The sequence below is a fragment of the Babylonia areolata genome, chromosome 13 (genome assembly GCF_041734735.1).
Source record: "Babylonia areolata isolate BAREFJ2019XMU chromosome 13, ASM4173473v1, whole genome shotgun sequence".
In the NCBI taxonomy this organism is placed as follows: Eukaryota; Metazoa; Mollusca; class Gastropoda; order Neogastropoda; family Buccinidae; genus Babylonia; species Babylonia areolata.
The window spans coordinates 12308618-12336085 of NC_134888.1; the positions used below are offsets into that span (position 1 = coordinate 12308618).

General features: G+C 38.8%; 1 protein-coding gene across 1 annotated transcript in view; it reads right to left on the reverse strand.

Annotated features, from left to right (window-relative positions):
• The window catches only part of LOC143289062 (lysosome-associated membrane glycoprotein 1-like), a 67468-nt gene that overhangs the window by 25457 nt on the left and 14543 nt on the right, over window positions 1–27468 (reverse strand). The window contains exons 5-9 of the mRNA XM_076597881.1: window positions 25503–25691; window positions 17778–17983; window positions 11260–11461; window positions 10036–10212; window positions 238–386 (exon numbers count right to left, since the gene is read on the reverse strand). Of these exons, the coding sequence (XP_076453996.1) occupies window positions 238–386; window positions 10036–10212; window positions 11260–11461; window positions 17778–17983; window positions 25503–25691 (923 nt within the window). The remainder of the gene's footprint in view (window positions 1–237; window positions 387–10035; window positions 10213–11259; window positions 11462–17777; window positions 17984–25502; window positions 25692–27468) is intronic.

Here is a 27468-nt window from a genome sequence, read left to right on the forward strand (position 1 = left end):
CTTGGCATAAACATCTTTGCTCTTTCACAGCTGTTAGTTTCACTGCAATATTACAATTCAATCCCCTTAATCTAATTCAATAATGTTTCACACAAAACAAAAGGAACATTCAACACAGACACACAATTAAGTATTTCCATAATATTGTTTAAAACAAACATAGAAGACAAAAACATGATGAAAAAACAAAGAAAAAGGAAAACAGAGCTATCCACTGGCATATGGTGTTCTGATTACCTTCGTGTACGTGACATTGGTGAAAAAGATCTCCCCCTTCAATGAAATGCAGATGACAGTATCATTTTTCCTCACAAAATAGCTGTTGTCCCCAGGGCTGCTGGCTGGAGGCATAGGGCTGGGTTTGGGGTCCTTCTCACAGCGCACACCTATGCACAGAGGTATACATTAAAACAACAACAAAAAACCCACTTAATTCATCTTGATGGGGGAAAAAAATATGAGAAGCAAAGTCTTCATTGCTCTGGTTCATTTCCTTATGGGGAAAAAATCTGTAAAAAAAACCCAACAAACACACACACACACACACACAAATACAAAAACAAAAAAACAACAACAAAAAACAAAAAGAACCAACAATAATAATAATAACTAAACTAACTAATAATAACATAATGCCAAGTGCTGGCTGGCAACATCAAAATTACCTGCACAAAATAAAACTGACTTGTAGAAATCATGAAGTTGTTTTGCAACATCAGAAAATAAAACTGACTTATAGAAATCATGAAGTTAATTATTCAATATGAGTTCAGACAGACAGACAAAATACATTTTCTAAGTAGTGACCAATCTGCAGTGGTTTGGTCCAAAAGTGTAAAAAAAACAACAACAAAGGCAACAGCAAACACCAATATTGGACCACCATATGTCCCAACCAAAGCCCATAATACCCCTCCCATGCCTTTCACAATTCATCTATATTTAATCCAAATTTGGTGCTGACAAAGTATTTTCAAAGAAAATGAAGCTGTAAAAGCTTACCACTAACATACATTCAAACATACACACTCACAACTGAATCTGGGACTATGTTTTCCACATAAGTAAACAAGAGAGGCAAGGCCTTCAAGACTCACTTGTGATAAATTAAGTCCCCTAGCATTAATTACAGAGTAATTTCCCTTTTTTACTATCTGCACCAAAACGTTTGCAAAATAAATAAAAATTCCATGCTTAGCAAAAGAAGTTCCTGTTTAAACCAAAAATGATAATAATGACTCCTCTTGTTGTTGTGTCAGAATAAGAGGTCAAAGTGCCAAGTTTAGAGAATACAAAAAATATAAATATAACAGTAAATGCAGTTTGCATATAATTTGGCTTCTTTTTTTATTTTTTTGTGCCCATCCCAGAGGTGCAATATTGTTTTAAACAAGATGACTGGAAAGAACTGAATTTTTCCTATTTTTATGCCAAATTTGGTGTCAACTGACAAAGTATTTGCAGAGAAAATGTCAATGTTAAAGTTTACCACGGACACACAGACACACGGACACACACACAGACAACCGAACATCGGGTTAAAACATAGACTCACTTTGTTTACACAAGTGAGTCAAAAATCATCAGTCACTTTTAAAAAATTCACAATCACTATTTTAATTCTTTCACCTAAACATGATCATGCACCAGTGTTTATTTTCATGACACATCTGAGCAGTGCTGTTTAATGTTCTGAGTTAATGTAAAGGGAATGGACATATCTGTTAACCCTTTCGCTGCCAGGAAAATAATAAGTGAAAATTGCCAGAGTTTTCTATAATAAATTTTTTTTTTTTAAAGAAAAAAAAGGGAATATATTTTCAAAAAATTCTGTGCTCTTTGTTAACCCTTTCGCTGCCAGGAAAATAAGATTTAAGTGAAATCTATTTGCCAGGGTTTTTTCACAAAAAACGGGTATAAATTTTCAAAAAATTCTGTGCTCTTTGTTATTGGAGAAAGACCCATAAAAGTATATATTTTCTGAAAGGGAAATGAATAAAGAATACAAAACACATGATGTTTTCCCATTTTATGCATTTTAAGTGACATGCTGTTGTTTTGAAATCAGTGTTTTGTTTCTTGTCACATTTTCAACTTGTTCATTACAAACATTACAACTTGTTCATTACAAACATTAGTCTGGTAATTTGCACAAAAATATCATTTTCTGAACAAATGGATATCTGCACACACAAAATCATACTAGAACAACCACAAAATAAAAAAAACTGAAAAAGAAATAGATGCATTGTGACTTCTGCAAGTGATAATATGGATGTGAGGCCACGCCCCCTCAGTCTCCACCCCCCTCCTCTTCACCCCTCTCACACCGTCACTTCATCCAGTTATCATCAGACCGCATTGGCCAAGTGCCAAGAAAATAGCTCATACGGTGTCCTGCTAAAAATTCGGTGACCTGTCGTCTGCTAGAGTTGAACAGCCGGCATCACTCACTGATATTTGTATCTTGGCCACTCTCTTGATTGCTCCCTTTATTTTCTATCAAATCGTCCTATAAATGTTCACCACTGCCTTCTCCTTCGAATGTATGCTCCAATTCTTTCAGAACATCAGCTAAAGAAAGTAATCTTGGTTGATTTAGTTCGCCACGACTGCAAGTCTTGAGCACAGAGTCAGTCCGACATTTTGTTGAGCGAGCAAGGAGAGGAGCCAGGCAAAGACTGTGGCCAGTAACCCAACCAAAACGTTCAAATAAAGGACTGCCTTATGACACAGATGGTGTTTCTAGCTATGAATAGAATCCAGAAAGATTCCCCAAGCTAAAGCTACCAGCATTTTTGTCAACGAACTGAATGCAAAGCAGGGAAAAGTCAGAATATTTCGATGACAAGTTATCTCGTCATTGTGGCAGCGAAGCATACATGCTTGCCATGACGAGTTATCTCGTCATGCAGGCAGCCTAGGGGTTAATGGAGAAAGACCCATAAAAGTATACATTTTCTGCGAGGTAAATGAATAAAGAATACAAAACAAAGGATGTTTTCCCATTTTATATATTTTCAGTGACATGCTGTTCTTTTGAAATCAGTGTTTTGTTTTTCATTTGCAACTTCTTCATTATAAACACTAGTCAGGTGATTTGCACTAAAATATTTTCTGGACAAATGGATAATACCTGCACACACAAATCATACTAGAACAATCACAATAATAAAAAAAAGAGACAGATACACAATGCAGTGTGATTTCTCCAAGTGATAATATGGATGTGTGGCCACACTCCCTCAGTCTCCACGACCCTCCTCTTCACCCCCTCTTGCACACAGTCACTTAATCCAGTTCTCATCAGATCTCATTGGCTGATTGCCAAGAAAATCGCTTACACAGTGTACTGCTAATAATTCAGTCACTTTCTATCGTCTGCTACAGCTGTACAGTCAGCATCACTCAATGATCTTGGCCAGTCTCTTCATTGTTCCCTTTATTTTCTAACAAATCGTCCTGCCAAAGTTCATCACTGTCTTCTTCGAATTTACGCTTAGATTTTTTCTGAGCATCGGCTAAAGAAAGCAATTTTGGTTTATTTAGTACACCATGACCGCATGTCTTGAATATGTCTGACATTCTGTTGAGCGAGCAAGGAGAGGAGCCAGGCAAGCACTGCAGCAGTAATCCAACCAAAACGTTCAAATAAAGGACTAGCCATTGCCTCATGCTGTAGATGGGTTTCTAGCTATGAATAGAATCTAGAAAGATTCCCCAAACTAATGCTACCAGCATTTTTGTCAACGCACTCAATGCAAACCAGGGAAAAGTCAGAATATTTCAATGACGAGTTAACTCATCATTGTGGCAGCGAAGCAAGCGTATATGCTTGCGCTGACGAGTTATCTCGTCATGATATAGGCAGCCTAGGGGTAAATAAACTTCAGGCTTTCTAACAAAGTTAGAGCACAGTTCAAGCATTTCCAAGCACTTGTTTATATCATAACAATTAAAAAAAACAAAAACAAATCATTATTGGCAAGTATTAAATGAACAGGTTATATAGTCCTTTTAATCCTGAAAATATTTGGAACTGTAAACAAAGAGAGACTGGGCACACTGTATTAGCCAGAATGGAAATAAAGGCCAGTGACAGATGTTTGTTCTGTAATGAGAACAGAATTATTTTGGAACACATCTTTTGAAGATGTATACATGTATGTTAACAGTTTCTGGAAGCACCATGAACATGTGGTAAGTAGCTATTGTGTCAATGTTAAAAGATAACACTGAACTAATCAACCGGTCCAGAAATTATCTGATATATGAATCAGAAAGGGTATTTGATTTCATTATACTGCTGGTAATGTTTTTCATTTCAATGTAAAATTAATGAAAATCCACCACATTTTTACGCATGTCAGAAATATCTAAAAGCAAGGTACAAAATAGAAAGAAAATTTTCTATCTAAAATTACGTTTAAATAACATACTTACCGTGACCCAACTAGTACAGACTCTGGCAGGGGTCTGACATTCCTGTCCTGTGCAAACTACTATCCGTCTATGCGGAGAAAACGAAAGTACTACGGCTGATAACCTCCCAGAAGTAGGTAACCTCCCCTTTGTCCCCCTGGCTAGCGCCCTCTTTTGACGGCAATATGCCATCACCAGCGCAGTGAGCAGGGAGAACAGGAAGCGGGGAGGACGGGAGGGTGTTAAATTTGGGTCACGGTAAGTACGTTATTTAAACGTAATTTCAGATAGAAAATTTCTTTTTTATTACACATACTTAACCGTGACCCAACTAGTGCAGAATAGCTCAAAAAAGTGGAGGGCTCGCCTGTTCTACTGTCTGTGTGCTGCGATGGCCTGTTGTGCAACTACCACAGAAGCAATGCCTCTTGAGCCATCATCCCGCAAGCATGCGACGTCTCTCAGGTAGAAGTCGATGAAGGTAGCAGGGTTTTTCCAGTATGCAGCATCCATGTCTTGCAGCCGTGTTGAGTGCGCTAAGGCAAGAGAAGAGGACCATGCTCTGACTTCATGTGCTCTGGCTGAGGAGGCATCAAGTCTCAATCCTGTTCTATCGCCAGTGCGCTGTGATGGCCTGTTGTGTGACCACTGCAGAGGCAACGCCTCTTGAGCCATCATCCCTAAAACAATAGACGTCCCTCAAGTAGAATTCGATGAAGGTAGAGTGTACTGTGTCACCTAAGAATATTGGTGCGGGCAAACAAAACAGAGGTCTGCAGCTGTATTGTGGGAGACGTCTGTGGACCACAGCTGTGCTGATAAATGTAGCGCAAGGAAAATTGGGTCGGTGTGTTGAATCCACACTGTACTGAGAGCCCTTCGAATCAAAGGGAAGGAAACACATACCCTATAGGGTTGTCTCACTTGAGTGCGGTTGAGCGTCAATGCAAGGAGGTGCACATGTGGTTTGATCTGATGATTCCACATCGGTTGTGGGCCGATAGTGGAAGTGGTATATGTGTTTAGAGGAAACTGTGGCACGAGACAGAGGTAGGCCACCATGTTGGGCTTACCTTAGGCAGCCAGATCTACAGAGCTCCTCCATGAGAGCTGACAGGCGATAGGCGCTCCCCCCCCCCACCCCCCACCTTTTCTGTTGTTGCCAAAAAAGACAGCACTGGCATGTTGCCTATGCATAGAAGGGCAGACATTTGGCAACATCGCACCAGGGGATATGTGCTCTAAAGATACCATCCTTCTTGACGATTATCGGCACCAAGGGAGGCAACTCCGCATTTGTAACCAAGGCGCTTGACGCTGTAGTTACTTTCGCTGACATAGCATGTCACTCCTGCCCCCCGTGCTGTCCACCAACAATGTTTTTCCGGTTTCTCATTGGGTCCTGAGGGAGGAGTGTCATGCTGCGTGTGAGAGTCCGTGGTTCGATGCCACCGTAACCAACACAGGCGAAAACGGCCGCAAGGGGAATAATTATTATGTCCCTTAGTGCCGTGGGCATCCCAACCCGAATCGGTCGCCTTCGGACGCGAGACGGTCGGGGCATGTGGCATGACAGCGCCGTAATCCAGTGTTATGGGCATCGTGGACGAGGGGGTGACAAGTCCGTCGGCTTGCCATGGGATGTGCATCTCCCTGTAGCTGAACGGCGGTCCAACCTTGCGAATAGCTCCTGCGAGAGGACCGACATTCAGCTGTTGTGTGTTGACGGATAAAGGGATAGACAAGATCAGCCTGAGCACTGCCGAGAGGCAGGGTCAAGTTATTAAGAGGCACTCCAACGTGGAAGTGCCGATATTACTCTGGTTAACGGCAGAGTTAGGCAATGAGGCAGAAGAATCCAGCACTGCCGAAGTTCAAATGGCGCGTGCATGTACCTGCTCTGTGGGCGAGGGTCGGTGCAGGCGCAAGGTGTGGCACGGGGAAGCAGAGTGGTGCATAATTGCTGCAGCAAGTTAGCGATGAGTTGCTGATTGTTTGGTTGAGCAGCTTGCTGAGACACCATCAGTGGATGGGAAACAGCAGCTATCGGCGGTGTGGCAGATGGGGTCATCACCGCATAGCGTGGTGGGACCGTGCACGCACCTGCACTGTAGGCGAGGAGCAGTGCCGGTGCAAGGGAAATAACTGCGGCAGTCACTGGCAAGGGTGAAGCAGGGATTGCCTCCCTTGGATCAGGCGCTCCGGACAAGGAGGGGGGGGTGCACGCGTATGGGCAAGCGTGTCCCCTAGTGGCCCACCTTCCTCCCTACACCAGGGGAGGGCACCCCTACGCGCCTCGGTTGCCACTGGATCCGAGACGGTCGAGGCATGCCGTGTGGGGCGTCGCGTGATCCGATGTCACGGCCGCCACCACGGATGCATCGCACAAAGGGCCCAGTCTAACGTGCGGATCCAAAACAAGCTGCTTTTTTTTTTCTTTTTTTTTTTTTTTGGTGTTGTTTCCCCAAAGGGATTGTGGCACATTCCATTGGTGCAACTGTGGGTAAGGGTAAAGAGATAGAGGAGGTTGACTCATACACTGCCGACTGGCAGGGGCGAGAAAACGCGAATTGCGTCGAGTGCGTTCGCGGCTCGATAAAAATGACATTAAAGGCAACATTGACCTGAGTGTGTGGCAACAAACCTCTAAAAGTCACCAGAGGAGGTGTGGAGGTCTGGAGTTGACCGGAGGGAGCGGAGGAAGTGGAGGAGGCGGCGCGTTGGCGTTGTTGAGAGGGCCAGGAGTAGAGGGCCCAGAGTGTCAGCGAATCGATTGCGATCGCGCCTTAATTTTAGCACGATCGCCCAATCGAGCTACATAATTATGTGACCTGGCTGGAGACAAATTTGACAAAAAACAAGAATGCCAGAGAATTGACAGACAGAAAATACAAAAATACTTAGCCGTATGGAGAGCACAGGAACAGGAGTCATGATGGCTGCCGGAAAAAGAGGGCGCTAGCCAGGGGGACAAAGGGGAGGTTACCTACTTCTGGGAGGTTATCGGCCGTGGTACTTTCGTTTTCTCCACATAGGCGGATAGTAGTTTGCACAGAACAGGAATGTCAGACCCCTGCCGGAGTCTGCACTAGTTGGGTCATGGTTTAAGTATGTGTAATTAAAAATACATTTCATTTGTAAACATGAGCTCAATAAATTTCATTTATACTATAATTATTATAGGAATAACTACAAAGACTTTATGTAGGTACTGGCATCCGCATACACAGACTGTGGGAAAGCCAGCAATTGGCAAAACTTTGTCACTTTTCACTTGATTTCCATGTGAAATTGTGTATTGATCTTGTTAAAAAAAAATAATGAAAATAAAGATAAGCCATTAATCTTTCATCACTTGCTTTTTCCTTGTGTGCGGGTTTGAGGGTGTATTCATTCTGAAAACTGCCTGCCGCAACTGGTGAAACTCATCCCGTATCGTGCTTACGCCATGGCAGACAATCGCATTGCTTGAGGGTTGGTTGTTTTGATTTTTTTATGGGTTGTGGAATTTTCCATTCACAGTATTCAAATGAGATCAAACCGCAAGGCCGAAACCTAAATAAGTTTTACCATCAGTTATTTAATCATTTATTTTATAACAAACAGCCAGCACGCCGATCCAGTTTTTGGGACACATTTGACGGATTTTTTCTGAGTTTTAAAACACCCTAATGCTTCATTGCGATAGAAAGCTTATTTTTCGCTGATTCGAATGGTACCAAAGGTTAAGGCGCTGACATATAGCGCAGCCAGTGAAAAGCATGCTTGCAAATCATGACACACATTCTCACACGGACTCGACTGTGAAATCAACAAGTGATGACGCTAACATTTCAAGTGCTTTTGTTGTCCAGATAAAATATCACCTCGGTAAGCATTATTAGTTTTACAGATCGATTCATGATTAATTCATCCATGTAGTTTTTAGAGCTTATTAATCCATAGGATCATTCCAATTTCATGATAAATGGAGTAAGCTTTGACCAATTGACGAAGTGACTGACACATGGTTCTACCAGTTGTGTTTTGCATTTGTGCCATTTCATTCTAGTCTGAACTATTGTATGAAAAACTCGTTAAATGAAAAATAAAAGCATCATTTTGCATTTTATAACATTGTTATGAACATCATGGGATTTTTTTTAAAAAAGGGATCGCTGATTTAGAACAAAACTATTCTTCATGACAAAGACAGAAATAACCACCACACAGCCCTCTCATGACTTAACCAGTCTATCATACTGAGATTGGTTTGCTATTGTCAACTTAGTTCAGAAACAAAAACTGACATTTAAAAAAAAAAAGGAGAAAAACGAAACGAGGTGGGGATCAATGGCCACTGAGTATATTATTTTTCACATCATTAAGCTCTTTCAACTTTGTTCACATTTGTCATTACACATCTCTCTCCCTCTCTTAGTTTTAGCACACACACACACACACACACACATCTGGTGCATGTGTGTATGCACACTTTGTGTGTTTGTGTGTGTGTGTGTGTGTGTGTGTGTGAAGTGCGTGAACTTATATAATCATAATAATGATTCAATGTGCAATACCTTTTGATGACTAACACAAGTAACAAATTCTAAACAATTAAATATTGGAAATTAGCTTTCATAAACAAAAAAAGCACAAATGTTTTTCCCAGTTTGTGAAAAATGCAAATATCAATAACAGTGCTCTCCGTGCACCTAGAATTTTGAGGGTCAATATGACCCTCTGTCTCAAATTTTTTGGGGTCATTTTACAAATTTTGAGGGTCAGTCTAAATTACCCCCAGTTTTGGCTTGTTGCAGTTTTGTTGTTGTTTTGTTTTGTTTGTTCCCTCAGACATCACACACATACACTGGTCAAACTGAAATCCAATATAAAAGTATATAAAAAATAATAATAATAAATAAATAAATTAAAGAAACCTTTTTTTCAATGACTGCAGTCACAACAATAACAAATGTGTATCAATGCCAGTACCATGAAATGACTGCTAGCATGGTCTTGGGTTATATATTACTGACACAAACAAAACTTTAAAAAAGAAAAAAGTATTTAAAAAACACAAAACACTTGTCTAAGTGTGCATACAACTGGAGCTTTCCTCTCCCCTGTCAGCTCATTTTTGTCTTTCGCCGCTGAAAAAGTTTTTTTTTAAATTTTTTTTTAAGTGTTCAGATAACCAGCTGCAACCAATAAAGGCCAGAATATCTTATAAGCATTTTATTTATCTACTTATTTTTAATGATACTATTTGCTATTATAATTTTTTTTTTAATCTGTTTTTTGGGGGTTTGTTTATATATGTTTTTTGTTGTATAATTTTTGTTTGATTTTTTTTCTGTTTCTTTACATGTATTATCCTCAAAACTGAATAAAATAAAGTTATTAAAAAAAAAAAAAAAAAAAAAAAGGCAGGGCAATATTAAGCATCAAAGCAAATTGCATTTTTCAATTTTTGAATAATCTAAAAATTCCTGCAGGGAAAACTGCATAAGCTACAATCCTGACAGTTCTGGAAAGTTTAAGGCACATGGTGATGCAATTTTCTATATTCTCAGTACGGTGAATATTACACATATATGAGCCAGTCTAACCCCAAAAGTTGGAAAGACTTGCCTTTTCCAGAGAAAGATCCATTGTTCAGGTTGAAGGCCTGCAGCTGCACGTTGTTGGCATAGATGATGGTTCCGGTATTGTTAAATGTCAGTCGCTGCTCTGTGTCACATCTGTAGAACGTGTCGGCTGAGCTCAGTTCAAAGGTACGGGCTTTTTCAAATGATACTATCTGGCTAGCTGCACACATACACACACAACCATCATCACCAAAATTATACTGTTTGCTCACCGTCAATAAATTAATTTTGCACAAGTCTTAGCGACATCTGATCTGCATTTCACAAATATCCAAACAACTTATATACATGTTCATATTTCTTAAACATTTTTTTTTTTTTAAACCTTTTTCTGTCTTTTCCATTAACTATTTATATACTTCACAAATCATGCATAAATCCTACAGTGACCGACTTTTCAAACAAGATGGCAGACAAAAAAGCCAATTACCAATTTGGCAGCTGGATTGTACGGCATGTTCCTTCTGGTCATTTCAGTATTTTAAAATATTAGTATGCTATAAATAGTTTAATTGTGTAGTGTCATTCTGTGTGGTCTGTACAGTATTTCCTTTTCTTTTAACTGCAAACAGGAAACAGAATACCATGCTGTCTAAAGACCACAACTTAATGAAATGCTAACTGAGCAACAAACCTGGAACTACCCAAGTAAACTTTGTAGATCTGGAGGCTAAACAAAATAAACCATTCACAATCTTGAAATATGGTTTAATATGTAACAATTACACAAATATAACTCACTGGTATTTGTAGAAAAAAAAATTTCTTTTAAGTTTTATCAAGATTTTGTGTTGATAAATTATTTCCTGAGAAAATGAATTTACTACTGTTTACCACAAATACACATGAATGATATACTTAACTTAGTGCATACATACACATGGATTTTGTTTTTCTATTTCACAGAAGGGCAAACTGTATCACTGAAGAAGTACTGGTGAAAATATGAGTAGGCAGAATGAGTTGACAGAAAGATATGAACACAGACGAAGGGCAGAACTTAAATTTAAAAACAAAAACCAAAAAAAATTTAAAGAGAGAGGGAGGGAGGTGGGGGGGAAGCAGCGGTTAAAGGTTAAGAAAATCTGTGCAGAAAAAGCTACTTCAAGCAACTAATAAGAAGGTATACACACAAATACACCATCAACATTATCACACTGATGTCTACAGGATTTTACATTGTTCCTTCCCTTCTTCCCAGTCTTACCATTGGCAGCCTTGGGGAAACTGACTGAATCCAAACGGACAGACAGCTTGACCGCTGAGGAGGCCTTGCCCTTTGAGCGAGTTTCCGTAAAGGTGAGGTTATAATCTGTTCCAGAGATGATTATGGTGGCAGTGTTGTCTGAGTCACTGGCACATGTTCCAGTCACATCCGCTGAGTCAGGAATGGGAATCATGTTGGAGAACTGCCCCAAACACACACGCACAAAAAACGGTAAAACCCATTTTTTTTGCGAAACAAACAGAAATATGGTAGTTCCCCCCGCCCTTTTTTTTTTGGTTGGTTGGTTTGGATTCATCATCATTTGCACTATTTCAGTGGCATTACTGTTAATCCCACGCCACTGATTATGAGTCTCTCATTCACAATACCTGGATTCGTCTGCCACAATCTCAGCACAGGCAGTCTAAAACAAGTATCAGTTCTGAACCTGTTTCTGTGTTTGAAAGTGAGTTTTTGTCAACTTAAAGTTATGTGCTGGGATGTACATCAAAGTCTATCAACAGTGATCAACCTTTCACTGTTTTAATGTGCTAATGTCAGGATCGAATCTATCAATGTTTTTATTTTTCTCCAGACTTTATTCCACCTTGGAAAGTTCATACCAAAAAAACCTAACACTTGTTAAACAAATCATATGCCTGCAAGATGGCAGAATGAACAGGATGAAGAGCAAGAGTAAAGATATCTTAACTCACTCCGGATGAAGGGCCCTGATCGGGGCCCTACTGTTTACAACCGTTTCAGATAAAGGACCCCGATAGTTTTGAATTTTTGGAAAGGCACCTAATTTGCATTTATGATGATGTTATAAATTAAGTATATCTTAACTGACCTTTCCACTCTCACCTGCAACCAATAAATGCAGTGTGTGTTGCTGTGCTCACGAACAGTAGAGTTATTTTTGTGGTGACTGGTTCACATGAACAGTGCGCGTCAACAATAGCATCTTACCCAGTTTCGTCTCAGTCACAAGGCAGACAACAGAATTAAATAAAGCGGCCCTATCTTGGCTTTATAACATTCTGAATTTAATCTGTTTCAAACTCTTCATGCTTTCCTGGATTCGTTTATAAGTCATCAGTGTGTGCAAATTTCAAACAAAAAATATGGATACTTTCATCATATCACAGTATGATAGCATAAGAAGGGAGAAGGTCTTATATTCTGTCCCCGATAAATTTGTTATGATACTGATCAGTTTGGAATTTTTCAGTTGACTCATTCTAAAATTTGTTTTTTGGCCATTTTTTTTCTTACCCATACAAATGGGTCATCTGTGGGGAAAGTCAGGGGAGCCAACTGGCAGTACTAACTGAATTAATATTTTTGTTTCATTCTTTAGTAACTGTAAGTTATTCATTCAAAACATGAAAAGTCTTCTTGGCATTTCATTAAATGTTCTTTTCTTTTCAAAAACAGATTACAGGCCTGAAAAACAAAAAAGTCACAAGCCACAAACACATGCTTCCCAGCAGTGCATTGTCATTATTAGTAGTAGTGTACATGAAAAGAACTTTACCCCTCTAAAACCAAATTTGGTGTCTGGACTTTTTTCCTGTATTTAAACCAAATTCAGTGTCTGAACAACAAAGTATTTCCATAGAAAAATAGTTCGTTAAGATTTTACCACAGACAGACACGTGAGCAACTGAAACAGGCTTATAAAATATCAGGCAGAATCACTTCACAGAGAAGAGCACAAAAAAGCCAAAACAAAACAAACAAAAACCAAAAACCAAAAAAACAGCATCATGTTTTCTGACACTGCCAAACACAAGAAATGATATACACTAATTTTCTGCAGAGTCTGTTCAAGTTATTCTCACCAGCAACCAATTTCATCCTAAGTCTCTTTATCTAGCTCAAACTAATGAATTAAATTAAAAGAGATAAAGTGAGAAATGAAATGAAATTTTGGAGGAAAAAAAGTTTTAAACAATGGACAAGATAAAATACAAATACTCTTTATGGGTGTTCAACGTCTATATCCTCAGACCCAGCTGAAACAATTTTCTCAGGAATATGTTCACAAGAAAAATAAACACAAAATAATCAATAACAGTGCTCTGTGAACTAAACACTATTGTTCACTTTTATGTCTTCACACTGCTGGAACTGATAACTCATCTATATGTATCATCAAGACAACGAGAAAAACACCCACTTGTTGATATTTCTATTATACTATACACCTAAATACATAATTGACATGAACTGACACTGAAATCAAGATAAACCCTTTCACTGCTGGGGAAATAAGATCTAAGTGAAATCTATTTGCCTGGGTTTTTTCACGAGTATATATTTTTTTCAAAATACTGTGCGCTTTGTTACTCAAGTGAGACCCATAAAAGTATATATTTTCTGAAAGGTAAATGAAAAAAGAATACAAAACACATGATGTTTTCCAATTTTGTATATTTTCAATAACATGCGTTGTTTTGAAATTAGTGTTTTGTTTTTTGTCATTTTCAACTTGCTTATTACAAACAATAGTCAGGTGATTTACACAATAAATAACATTTTCTGGACAAATGGATAATACCTGTACACAAATTATACTGTAACAACCAAAATAAAAAGAAAAATATACACAATTTATTGTGCAACTCTAAGTGATAATATACAGATGTGAGGCCACGCCTCCTTGGCCTTCACCCGCCTCCTCTTCCACCGTTCTGACCCAGTCACTTTATCCAGTTCTCATCAGACTGCATTGGCTCAGTGCCAATAATATCGCTCACAGTGTGTACCACTGATAATTCAGTCGCTTTTCTGTCATCTGTGATCCTTGTATGTTGGCCAGTCTCTTCATTGCTCCCATTATTTTCCATTGAACTGTCTGATAAAAGTTCATCACTGTCTTCTTTGAATTTACACTTCAATTCTTTCTGAGCATCAGCTAAAGAAAGCGATCTTGGTGGTTTTAGTGCACCACAATCGCACAGCTTGAGCACAATGTCCAACATTTTGCTGAGCGAGCGAGGGGACAGGTAAAACACTGCGGCAGTAACCCAACCAAATCATTCCAATAAAGGACTGCCTCATGACATAGATGTGGTTTCTAGCTATCAATAGAATCTGGAAAGATTTTCCAAGCTAAACCTACCAGTATTTTGTCAATGAACTCAATACAAACCAGGGAAAAGTCCGAATATTTTGCTGATGAGTTGTCTCGTCATTGTGGCAGTGAAGCGTACATAGTTGCGCTGACGAGTTATCTTGTCATATAGGCAGCCTAGGAGTTAACAATATACTGAGCAATTTTCCCAAACGCAAGGTCAACTACCACAAACAGGTGGTGGTTCAAACTGAAAACTGAATCTTATATTTCTCTAAGCCTTACACTCACAGCTGCTGTTTTAGCCACTGTGTTCAGGGGCCACTGTATAATCAATAGTCAGGGTGGTCACATGATCATCGAATCTTCATCTGCAAATGACAAATGCCTTGCAGGGTGTTTGAAGCAATTTCTCAGCAAGTTTGGGCTAGATCTGGGTCAGATTTGTTTTGTTTTGTAAAGCAAAAAAGTTGTTGAGCATGTCAATATGACTGCCATGAAGTACATATGTAACGGTGCAAACAAGATGCCTAGAATTTTATTTGATCTGCCGCAGGACAGCAAAAGTAGCGACTATGAACATGGTAAAAAAGCAAAAGTAATGTTGTTGATCATCCTGATGAGGACAAGCTACCAAGGACATCAACAGGTAAGAATTGTTGTTTTGGAAATGAGCATAGAAAAAAACCCAATTATTTTAGCTTGAAGCCTTCATTTCGTTCATTTTCTATGGACCCCCCCAGATAAGGCTGCAAACCAAAATATTGCCTATAATGAGTTGAAATATAGTATGATTTGGTGTATGCATGCGTGAGTGCGGGTGTGTAGTAAACAATATGAGCTTCAGTTTCTGTATGAAGTGTCAATGTGTTTAGACAAATCAATATATTCTACACAACATTTGCAAAGCAGATGCCTGACAGAAGTATTACCAAATGTGCTTGTCAGGACTTGAGTGCATGCATATATTGGGTGTCCCCAAAAAAGTGAACCGCTTTTTGACAAGTATTTTCTCAGTGATAGAGAAACCAAATTCACAAGACCTCTGTTTATCATCTCATCCAAATGACTAGACGCTCAGTCTGATTTTCCAGTCGAACCTGGGAGAAAGGGCGAGAGCCGGATTCAAACCCAGACCCTCACAGACACTGTACTGGTAGATAAATGTCCTAACCATTCTGCCAACTTGCTCCTCAACAACAAGATAGTGGAGGAAAACAATTTTGCAAAACATTTGCAAATATTTTACTTTTTTTAGTATCATTTCCACCCATAAATTACATAGACATGAATACTTTTCCCCAAAAATATTTAAAGTTTTTTTTCTTCTAAAAATCTTGGTTATCTACCCATGACTAGTATCAATTTTATTTTATCCTCTGAATATTCAAGTTTCAACCATTCATTTTCATTCAATGAACATATTCTTAACCAGTTGAGAGCCTGTAAGATGTCCACTGACGTTCTACATGTATTTAGATTTTTTCCTTCATTGGAGTCTGGTATGATAACAAAAACAGACTGAATGGTTAGTTCAATGAGTCTGGATTATAAACACAAATACTAATCAAGCGAACATTCGTCAGGTGAAAGACCTCTTTTTTTTCTCAATAAACATTTGCTAAATGGACCACCTGGAGCGTGTGTGTAAAGAGAGTTTGCCTCACATGCCATCAAGTGACGAGAGCGGTACCAGTCAGCAGACTTACACAACTCTGCAAGCTGTGCTGATGATTATGTATGAGTATAACCATGAGAGATGGATCTGTCTTGTTTTTTTTTATATATCTGAACTGGAACGTGGTGACAAGGACAGAGACAAAACTAACACCATCACCTGACCCTTTTTCGGTCCATCTATCCAATCAAACATAAGTTCTGATCAAGTGACCATGACTGACAGTGAAGGCATGGCACTTCACGAAATTTGAGAAGAGGGGGAGGAGAGACAGAGGAGTGATGTAAGACAATAGGTTGAAAGCCATCAACAGTCAACTGTCATTTCACAGTGATCAACTGCTGGGAATGGAAACAGCCAATAATCCACATTCTTGAATCCCAGGGCTGACAGACAAAAGACGGGAATCACGTGGGGTGTTTTTTTTTGTGTTTTTTTACTTTCAAACTTTTTACACTATCATTTGACTGATTTATTTATAGAGAAGACAAAGCGGATGCACAGCTGACACCTTGTCGGATCAGTCACAACCAGGGGAAAGGGATCATCATCAAAGCACTCTCTCCCCTAAAGGGGGAGGCTCTTAGATTGTGGGGAAAACACTCACTCTCTGTGAACACTATTTCATCTTGACCAAACCCACATATGTCGTTGCTGGGACAATTATTCACCTACATGGCTGGTTACAAGTGGTGTGATTGCTATTGCTATCATGAACTTAAAACCCTTTTCATTTTATTCTACATGTATTATCAGACAATAAGCATGTTATTTACAGCTGCATTTTTTTGTTTTCTTTCTGGGTGTCAATCTGTGGAGGCAGAAATATACTTTTAAAATTAGAATTAGATGCATAAAAATCATTATCTTCACTTTAAAATCTCTGAATAATTATTATCTAGAATCAAAATAATTGGGGAGAAAAGCCCAAATTTAGAATCCATATTAATTTCCTTCACAAAAACATTTACTTTCAATTTATCTCCTATTATTTTTAAGCTAGAAAAATTTTTTCAATTTATTACCCCTGAATCCTCAAAATTCCCTGGCAAGGGGAAAGCATTTTTTTTCTTTTTCTTTTGATACAAAATTCTCTGGTACTCAACTGGTTAAATACTTCCGAGCAATAATTTGATTTGTGTGTGTGTGTTTGTGTGTGTGTCTGTGTATGTGTCTGTGTGTGTGTCTGTGAGCGTGTGAGGTTGGTGATCTTTTGATAAAAATTACAAATAGTCCTGGAGGTGAAAGGGTTTAGAGGCAGACCTCTCATTGCCAAAAGAAAAATCCTGATGCCTGCTAGCTCTTCAAAAACACACCTTGCCATCTTTACCAACCAGTAGACAGTAGAAAAAGAAGAGATGCCTTCACTGTAAATACAGAAAGTCTAAAAAGAAAAAAAAATATATATATAAAAACAACAAATTTGTAAAACAAGAATCCCTTTTGATAAATTTCCTTTATCAGCATATTTTTCTGTTTTTCTGCAGAAGTATGACAGGGAAACCAGCTGAGTCTGTAAACTCTAGAGGCTTCATTGAAAACATGCTTGAATACAAAAAGAATGGATTAATATCAAATAATATATAATATGCAGTTTTGTTTTTTTACCTTGGTTTGTGTCAGTTCACACACACAGAGGGTGCATGTTCTTGTGACAGTGTGTTTTTCATGAGGGTATGCATGTTTGTGTGTGTCAGCATATGCACATGTGTATGCACTTTCATTTTCATGATTTTGTGAACTGCATCTGAAACTCACCACAGTTTCATTGTCCGTGGTTTCATACTGAACTGCAAACTGCAGGCCAGCTTCCAGTCTGAAGCAAACAACACCTGTGGAATCCTTCAACACAAAAGTTTCTGCTGTTACTGGTTTCCCAGTCGGCACTGGTTCTGTGGTAGCCGGAACTGTAGTCACTTCTGTAGTGGGAGCCACTGATGTCTTATCGCTTTCACAGTGCTCAGCTGTACAAACAAATCACAATGTCTTTAGTATAGAGTGGATAATCATTTAAATTTTCCACCCAAATTCCTCAACATTTTACAACACAAATCACTTCAAAACTCAAAATCAAATTTCTTTTATTTTTCCCTCCTTAACCCTTTTCAGGAAAGTGCTGCTTTAAATCTATCAGTATTTAGTTGTTCGACGTTAAAACAAATCTTAGGATAATATCTTTTCAAGTTCTAACCTATTCTTATCTGTCCGAGTCTGTGGCTGGGATGCTTCATAACAAATGTGTTGATTGTGTGATGAATACTGACTTCAGAAACGGACCTCGAGGCAAATGGTGTTGCTTATTCCTGCATTTAACAAGTCTGTTCCAGCAATCCTCATACCCCAGTTTTAATGCTGACCCAATGAATATACTTACGCAGTTTGCATAATCTGTTTAAATAATTCTATTTTAATTTTGTTATCTTGTAACCGCACCAAAGAAACAGCGTGTTATGCTGTCAGACACAACTTAATGAAACTGAATTCAAGACAAAAAGAAAAAAATTCAAATCCCAATGCAGGTGAAAGCAAGATTTTTTCAAAGTCAGAAAATCAGTTTGCACCAATTTATGTTCAGTCGCACAAAGCAAACACAATTTATCTTGCCACACACATACAATATCATATTCGTTTATAACATACACATAAACCATACTGGTGATGACTCTTGAAATGTTCCTCCTCCTGGACTTTGAAGAGAACTATAGAGTGTACTTCATATCTTTTCTGTTTGAATTAATAGTCAGTAGAAATGAGCTGACATGGAAACTGGTTACATTAAAATTGTTTAAATAATGCTTTTTTATTTTGAACTGTGTGTAAACAAAGTATCTATGTTATGACAAAATGTCTGTGTAAGTCTGTGGTTAACTTTAACATTTTCTTGGCTTCTACGAATGACGCAGGAAGTGTGTGTGTGTGTGTGTGTGTGTGTGTGTGTGTGTGAGTGTGTGTGTGTGTGTGATTGTGTGTGTGAGAGTGTGTGTGTGTGTGTGTGTGTGTGTGTGTGCGTGTGCATGTGTCAGTGTGTGTGTGTCAGTGTGGCTGTGTGTGTGTGGATGTGGACAATGATAAAATGTGTATGGGAGTGGCGGGGGGTGTGCACCTGTATGCATTAGTGTATACTACATGTGTGTATGTGTCTATTCATTTATTTATTAAGACGTCTTGCGTAACTGCATATTCTTGAAGCTCTATGCGCTTTACAACAGCACTAAATGCATTCACTCAAACACCCCCACAAACGTACCCACATTATTTGAAACTTAAGTAAGAGAGGACAATTAAAAGAGACCATCCCATAAAATGAATCAAATAATGTATCAGATATGAAAAAGTTGAAAACAAGAAAAAAAAAGACAACAACAACAACAAAAATCTAGACAATCTAAACACACACACAGATAGACAGACAGGCACACACACACACACACACACACACACACACACACACACACACACACAGATTAACAACAAAGCAAACAAACTACACCATTACATGATCAAACAGTTCTTACTGAACATTCCCCATAGAAAAATGTGTACACAGCACTTAATGATCTATGGATTAAAACTGGAAAATCTGAAATGCAAAAATATGCAGGCAATTTATAATTACACACACACACACACACACACACACACACACATGCACACAAACACACAGATGAACACAAAAAAAGACAACCAAGAAATAAAAGAAAAAGACAACTGCAACATTACATGATAAAAGCAATTCCTCCCAGAAACATATCCACATTATATTTATGAATATTAAAAAGACAACAACTGAGAATGTAAAAATAACAACTAAATGCATAAATAAATTTGTAGACAATTCAAACACCCATCCACACATACCTCACCGCCCTCTCCCCCCAGATGTAAAACAACAACAAGAGAGCCAAGGCCTTCAAGACTCACTTGTGATACACTTTCAAGAAAAAAAAAATCTAATCTTTAAAATGTGTTCTGTATTTGTTATTATAAAGTTTCGGGTTAAAAAAAAATGAAGAAAAAAAAACCCGAAGGCAGATTTGAACCGCGCGTGTTCGGATGAGAAGAAACCCAATACACTATCATGGCTCCTTAACTGATGTTCAAAATTTTAACATTTAAACATGCTTTTTTAAGGGCGATAAATCGATTGCGGTATTCGCAGTGAGAACGCTGTTTAAATCATATTATTCTGGTGTAATTTGGGCATTCAGAAAATTTTTAAGGGCAATTAAGAATTCTTTTTAAGTCCGTGGTAAGTAAAGGAGACGTGGCTATCGCCACAATCACACTGCAACATTTAGCCGTTTTGTCTGGATCTATATAGATGTACAAGTTCAGTTACACCCGCCGGGAATGTATGACACAGTTGATTCAATTTCTCTTTTATGTTCATTCTAGTTTTATAGTTTTAAAGTTCATATGAAAATTGAGTATTTTGTTAAACTAATAAGATCCAAGGACCAACTGAAGAAGCAACTATACCAAGCGGACATCAACCCCAAGACATGGGAGCAGTCAGCATCAGATAGGGGTAGTTGGAGATCTTCAACGCTCAGGGGAACCGAACACTTTGAGGAAACCAGACAAATGAACATCCAGGAGAAAAAGGAGAAGGAAAGACCCAGGTCCGCAACCCAACAACACAGGCCAGATCTACACCTGCCCACAATGCCACAGACTCTGCAGATCACGGAATGGACTAATTAGTCATCAAAAGGCATGCCACCCATCCCTGGTGGGAACTTCCCACTGATCTTCGCAAGCGAAGAACCAGACATCATGTCATCAACATGTAGAGCCAAGTACAAGTACATCTAAATGTCGTATGAAAGTATGAAGTGAAAAGGACTTAATTTTGAGAAAAGTCAAGACTGGAAATTTTTACGTTTCATCAAGGGTATCTTCTTCTTCTTCTTTGCGTTCGACAGCTACGCAGTCAGGGTCGAAGTCCGAGGGATGCCACAAACTCGGACGTCCGGTGAAGATCGGCTGCCGTCCCCCAGAGCTTGGTGTTGAGGTCAGCACCCCCAGGCCAGGACTGCTGCCGCATCTTCTCATACAGGGGGCAGTCTTGGAGAATATGGGATGGGGTCTGGTCAGCCTGGCCGCAATCACATAGGGATGTGGCTGCCACTCCAATCCTCTTCAGGTGTGCTCGGAGGCCGCAGTGTCCTGTGCGAAGGCGGTAGATGGTAGTCTGGTGTCTTCTCTCCAGTGTCCTGATGGGATCTTGGTGTGCCTGGTAGCCTCCGTTCAGGGTGACCCAGCCTCTTCGGAATCTGCTGCGGAGGAGAGTTTTTGTTTCCTCATATGTGGCAGGAATAGTTGGCTGTGTGAGCTGGCTTCCTTCCTTAGCGAGGTGGTCTGCACGCTCGTTGCCTGGGAGGCCTACATGTGCAGGCACCCACTGGAGGGTCGTTGGGGCTGTTTGGGTAAGGGTTTTGAGGGAGGCCTTAAGGGACTGGATAAGTGGACCAGGATCAGGGGAGTCAAGGGCCTGGAGTGTGGACATGGAGTCAGTGAAGATGGAGATGCTGCCAAGGGGCTTTCCACAGGAGGAGAGGAATTCTGTTGCTGTTTTGATGGCCAGGACTTCAGCTCTGAAATTGGAGCAGAGCTTTCCTCCAGGGAGTGCGATGCTGCTGTGCTCTCCATCGGGAAATCTGACGTAGACACCACTGCCTCCGTATTGTGTGGGTCCTTCCGCTGATCCGTCCGTGTATACATGGGTCCAGGAGCTGGCTGGGTAGGACTCCTCTATCATGGCCAGAGTCAGGATCTTGAGAGTGGCTGGTTGCTGGTCTTTGGTGGGTATTAACTCTCATGGTTTATCATTTTAAACTGTGAATGCTGCCTGATTGTTTTGTTGATATTTTTATGGCAGTTTGGGGCATAATCCAGTGAGTGATGAGGCGTTCACAAATCTTTCTCTGAATAAATATTTAACAGTCTCCTTCTCCAACTTTCCATCACATGTTACTGTGTACTGTCGATTGAATATAGGATTGAACAGGCAGGTCAACAACTTGAAACAAAATGGCGTCGTTCGCATTCGCGAAGAATATGAGCACGCGCTTTGAATGTATATGAATATGTGTACGCAATTGATTTTTGCCCATTACCTTCAGGGCTCAGCCAACAGATCTATAAAGTCCACTCGTCGTGTTGATTTTAGTATTTTCCTAAAAAGACCACTTGGGCGAATGAACATAGTGAAAGCCCTGTACACTGAGAGTAAAACACACAAGCTTTTCATGTATTGAGTATAATTTCAAAATGTAATGTTTAAGATGAGAAAGATCAGTTTAAACTAAAGCAAATTAACCCCCCTAGCATTAATTACTGATTAATTTCCCTTTTTTTACTATCTGCACCAAAGACATGCACCAGAAATATAACTTCCATGCTTAGCAAAAGAAACTTACCTGTTTGAACAAAAAATGATAAAAATGACTGCTCTTGTTACTGTGTCAGAATATTGGATCAAAGTGCCAAGTTTAGAGAATAAAAAATAAATATATATAACAGTAAATTCATTTTGCATATAATCTGGCTTCTTTTTTAATTTTTTTTGTGCCCATCCCAGAGGTGTAATATTGTTTTAAACAAGATGACTAGAAAGAACTGAATTTTTCCTATTTTTATGCCAAATTTGGTGTCAACTGACAAAGTATTTGCAGAGAAAATGGCAATGCTAAAGTTTACCACAGACACACACACAGATAACCGAACACCGGGTTAAAACACAGACTCACTTTGTTCACACAAGTGAGTCAAAAATGGACACAGATAAACAACCCAGTAAAACTACAACATTAAGCATCATCAAACAGTTCCTGTTAGGTTTTTCTCATGTAAACATTTATATACTATGTTTATTGATTAAAACTGGATATGTAAAAACCTGCAGGTGAATAAAACATATGCACAGATGCAGACAATCACGCGCACACAGAATATAAACCCTGCATGCATGCACACACACAAACACACACCGCATGCACCCATGCACACCACTTTTTCATAGGAGATTGCATGACTGTCTGAAAAGGTGTGTCTTGAGGACAATTCCAAGGGGTTTCAGATTAACAAAGAGGGCGTTTCAGAGTAACGACCTGTGAGTGGGAGCTGATTCCAAACAGTTGTTCCAAAGTGAGAGAAAGAGCGGTTACCACAAGTCTTTGTTCTGGACTGAGATACAGTGATGGTTCTGTTGTCTAAAGAGCGCAGTTGTCTTGCAGGGGTATAGATTTGAAGGAGATCAGAAAGACAAACAGGAAAGTAGGGTAAGAGAGCTGAAGCAAAGAGTGGATGTTTTATGCTGTGTTCTTGTAGAGACTGGGAGCCAGTGAAGTTGTGAAGGAGTGGCTGTACATCTTCATGCTGTGTGTGCTCCCTGTCAAGCACTGTGTATACACACTGACACATACACAGAGTACCCTGATCGGCACATCAGGCCATGGGCACATCTGTACACCACCTCATCACAGGAGTGAATCTTCTTTCGCTGGCATTTCTCATCAAAAGCGTGCTCGTTGTGTAAAGAATCTTTAAATTTAATTTAAATGACATATTTCTCAGACCAAAGTAACATATTACAAATATCTGGCATAAGAATACATCAGATCAACACAGAAACTATGAGAAACTATCAGGATGGATGAAGTTAAGAAAGTGGTGTAATTGTTCCCCCAACAATGTCAGATAATCAGCAGTCGCGTCTCAACATTACCTAATTTTTTTAACCACTTAAGCTTCCATCCACATGGCTGTAAAGGTGATGATCTGACTTTTTTTTTTTTTTTTTATAAATTCTATTCTTGTTGCCTTGCAATTAAATCTGTAATTTGAACTTTCTATCAGTAAACATGATTAATCAAATCACTGATTTTCACTTGGAAACACCTCAAGTTTCTATACCATTTGCACGCTATTTCATTCAGTTTCTCTTTTCATGAGCTGCACAAAACACTGGCAGTTAAGTAACAATCTCACACAATGATGAAGGACACAGATTCTTTTAAAGCGTCATCTTATTTCATCAAGACATATGGTTACACCAATACAAAGTTCACTACTTTGACAGACTCTGGTGACCATCCACCATCAAACTCCTTAAATGAATGTGGACATACTTGTTTCAATGCTTGTGTATATTTTGTAGAAGTGTCCACACATCTGAAACAGTTAAAGTGATAAATCATCTAAACTCAACTATCATAATTTCCAGCCAATATGGCCCTGACCCTTATCTGTATGCGCATTTCTGTGTCTGAAAAATAAGACTCCAACCACCACTTGGTGCCACATCTTACACTTAACAAAGAATCTGAAAACATACTTGATGCACATGTTCACACTAACAGCAACACTTACATGTATGCTTAAGCCTTACCACTGTTCAATTTTACAAATGTTCACCACTGTACCAAATTAAAACAAAATCAGCTATCACATCAAACTTAAAGTGAACATCATCAAGATTCACACATGGTGCGAGAAAAAACACACCTGCATTTATGTCAGGGTCAATTTATGGTAGAAAAACAGATAAATCAGAAGAATGAACAAGAAAACCGAAAATCTTTTTAAACCTACAATGCAAGGCAGCATCAAGGACTGGAAGCAGACTTCGCAGATTGGATTCTGATCTTACAAGTTTATCCACTGGGGCTTGACAACAGTGCAAGTTCAACTCAAAAGTCAAAGCTTAGGACTGGTATAAACTGTACCAGCTATTGAAAAAGCAGATAACAGAGCAGACGAAGAGTAGAAGATGTATCTCTACACTGAAAAATTCCAAGGTCAACAGACCCTTTCTACATCAATCAATATGGAGGACTTGGATTTTTCTGGACTTCAGTAGATGAGTGGATGCATGCGGCTTATACATGATCAATGGATCTTTTTTATTTCTAAAATTAAATTTAATCTAACATACTTTCTGTGACCCTCTAGTGCAGACCATGACAGGGGTCTGATTCCTGTCCTGTGCAACTACTCCACCCAAGAAGAGAAACTGAAAGTAGCTACAGCTTGTACTAAGCAGTAGTCTCTGTTCTTGTATTTCCTCCCTTCTGTTCACAAATACAGTGTCCTCTTTTCCAATGCCATTTTTCTTTCCTGATACCTGTGCATCAAAGCAGCAAATTCCTTTTTGCATTTCTTATCTTACTTCACACTGGTTGCTTCTCTGCTGCTGTACATCGTCGTGTATTCCTACAGGTCAAAATCATTTCGCCCATTTGGGTGTTCAGGCCAAACTTATGCCCATATCACACTCGACCAATGACAAATTTATTGATGTGACTAATACAAGATTTTTCTTTTTTCTGGACATTCACCTGATTGGCCAGAAATTACAAATACTAAGCACATTACAGAACACGTAAATTTCAATTATCTTCTCATAATTCAGCTTCTGCTCAGAGAGCCTGACCTACAATATACTGTAGGTAAAACGTGTATCTACAATCGATCACCTACCAGGACTGAAGCTGCCATTGTTTAGGTTAAAAGCTTGCGCATGCATGTAGGTGATGTTCTGGGAGACAGTGAAAGTGTAGCTGCCTTCCTCCTTTGGGGTAAAAGGGATGGGCTGCTGGGTATCACACAGGAAGGAAGCATTGCTTGACAACATATCCCATGGCTTGGTGTTGGAGAGAGTGAGCGAGCCTGCAAGCAATAATAAAAATTCAATAATATTTGTGTGACAATCTTCTCCCTTTGCTCACTGGCTCATTCACTCAATATCTAACATAAACCAAAAACATCCAAAAGAAAAAAATAGTTAAATCAACAAACAGAATAATAAACATAAATGCCCTTGTTCAGATTTTGAGTCTTCAATCACCTTAACCCTTTCACTTCTGGAACTTTTTGTGATTTTTGCAAAATAATCACTACCCACTAAAAAAATAATCACAAAAATTAAAATCATGCTAATATTTTTGTAAAAGTATAGGTTTTCTTGAGTTGAAGGAAACTGAGAAACATAATTGTCCTAAGTTCAATGTTGACAGAATCAGAAAACGCCCAATCAGGGGAATATTACTCTGATTTTTAGAAAAAAAACACACAAAATATTTGGGGGGAAAAGAAGACAATTCAAGTTTATCTAAAGGGTGGAAATGGTGCAAGAACATTAGCAAATTCATTAGACACAACAATCAAGTGCAGTAATGTACTTTCCTCTTCTCTATCATGTTTTATACATAAACAACCACCCCCCCTCTCCCCCACACGCACACATCCTCCCACTCAAACACTCAAAAACAGTATCACGCAATAGTACAACAAAAAAGCTCACTGCAAACAATATTTTGGCTTGAAGTTTTCATCTGGACTGTTTCATAGTATATTAAAACCCCAAAATGAAGTTTTTAAGCTAAAATATTGGGGGGTTTTCTATACACACAACGTCAACAATAACAAACTGTACAAAAACATGTATGTTAGAAAACGAAAGTGAGGATGATGACGTTGAACTAAGAGATTATGGTTATCCTGATGAGTTTTATATGCTACAAAGTACACTGACACATAACTTAAAGGAAAGGATGGGGTCATTTTGGAAGTGGGTGTATAAAAATACTCAATATTGCAATGCAGAAGCTCATTGTAATAAGTATTTCTACTCAAAACTTATGTCTGGAGCTTTTCACAGTAAATGAAAACCTTAAATTGAAGCTAGAAATAGTGTTTACAATGAGATTTTGCATTGTAATATTGTGTGATGTTATTTGTAGACCTGTGTATGGGTGGAAGGGCGTATGTGGGGAGCTACGGGGGGTGAGTGTGTTATATGTTGTTTATCTTTAAAACAACATGATAGAGGAGGAAAACAACATAATCGCACTTGGTTGTTGTGTCCAATACATTTGCAAATATACTAGCACTATTGCCATACAAAAATCATGCAGAATTCAATTTTCTTCTCATTTAAACAAAAACATATTTTGAGTACTTTTTCTGAAAATCTTTGTTATCTTCCCCTGATCAGAAGTTATCTCATCCTGGCAATATACTGATGATAATATTCTCCATTCATTTTCCTTCAAAAAACCCTAATCTTTTGAACATTTATTTTGATTTCTACGTTTGAGGAATTATCTTTCAAAAATTGCAAATAGTTCTGAAAGTCAAAGGGTTATCTTTGACTGTCGATTCTTTGAAGCTTTCCGCAGCTTGCTTAAGTTAACACTTTCACTTCTGTAACGATATGTGATTTTTTGCAAAATAATCACCAACCTCCAAAAAATAAAAAATTCACAAAAAATGAAATCATGCTGAAAAGTATGAAACAGTATGTTTTCTTTAACGAAAATGAATGGAGAATATAACTGTCATAACTTCAACTGTGGAAGACAACTCATATTTTCAGGAAAATAAACACTGAATATTTTGAAAAAACAGAAGAAGAAAAATTAAGTTTGTTTCTTTACGGGTGGAG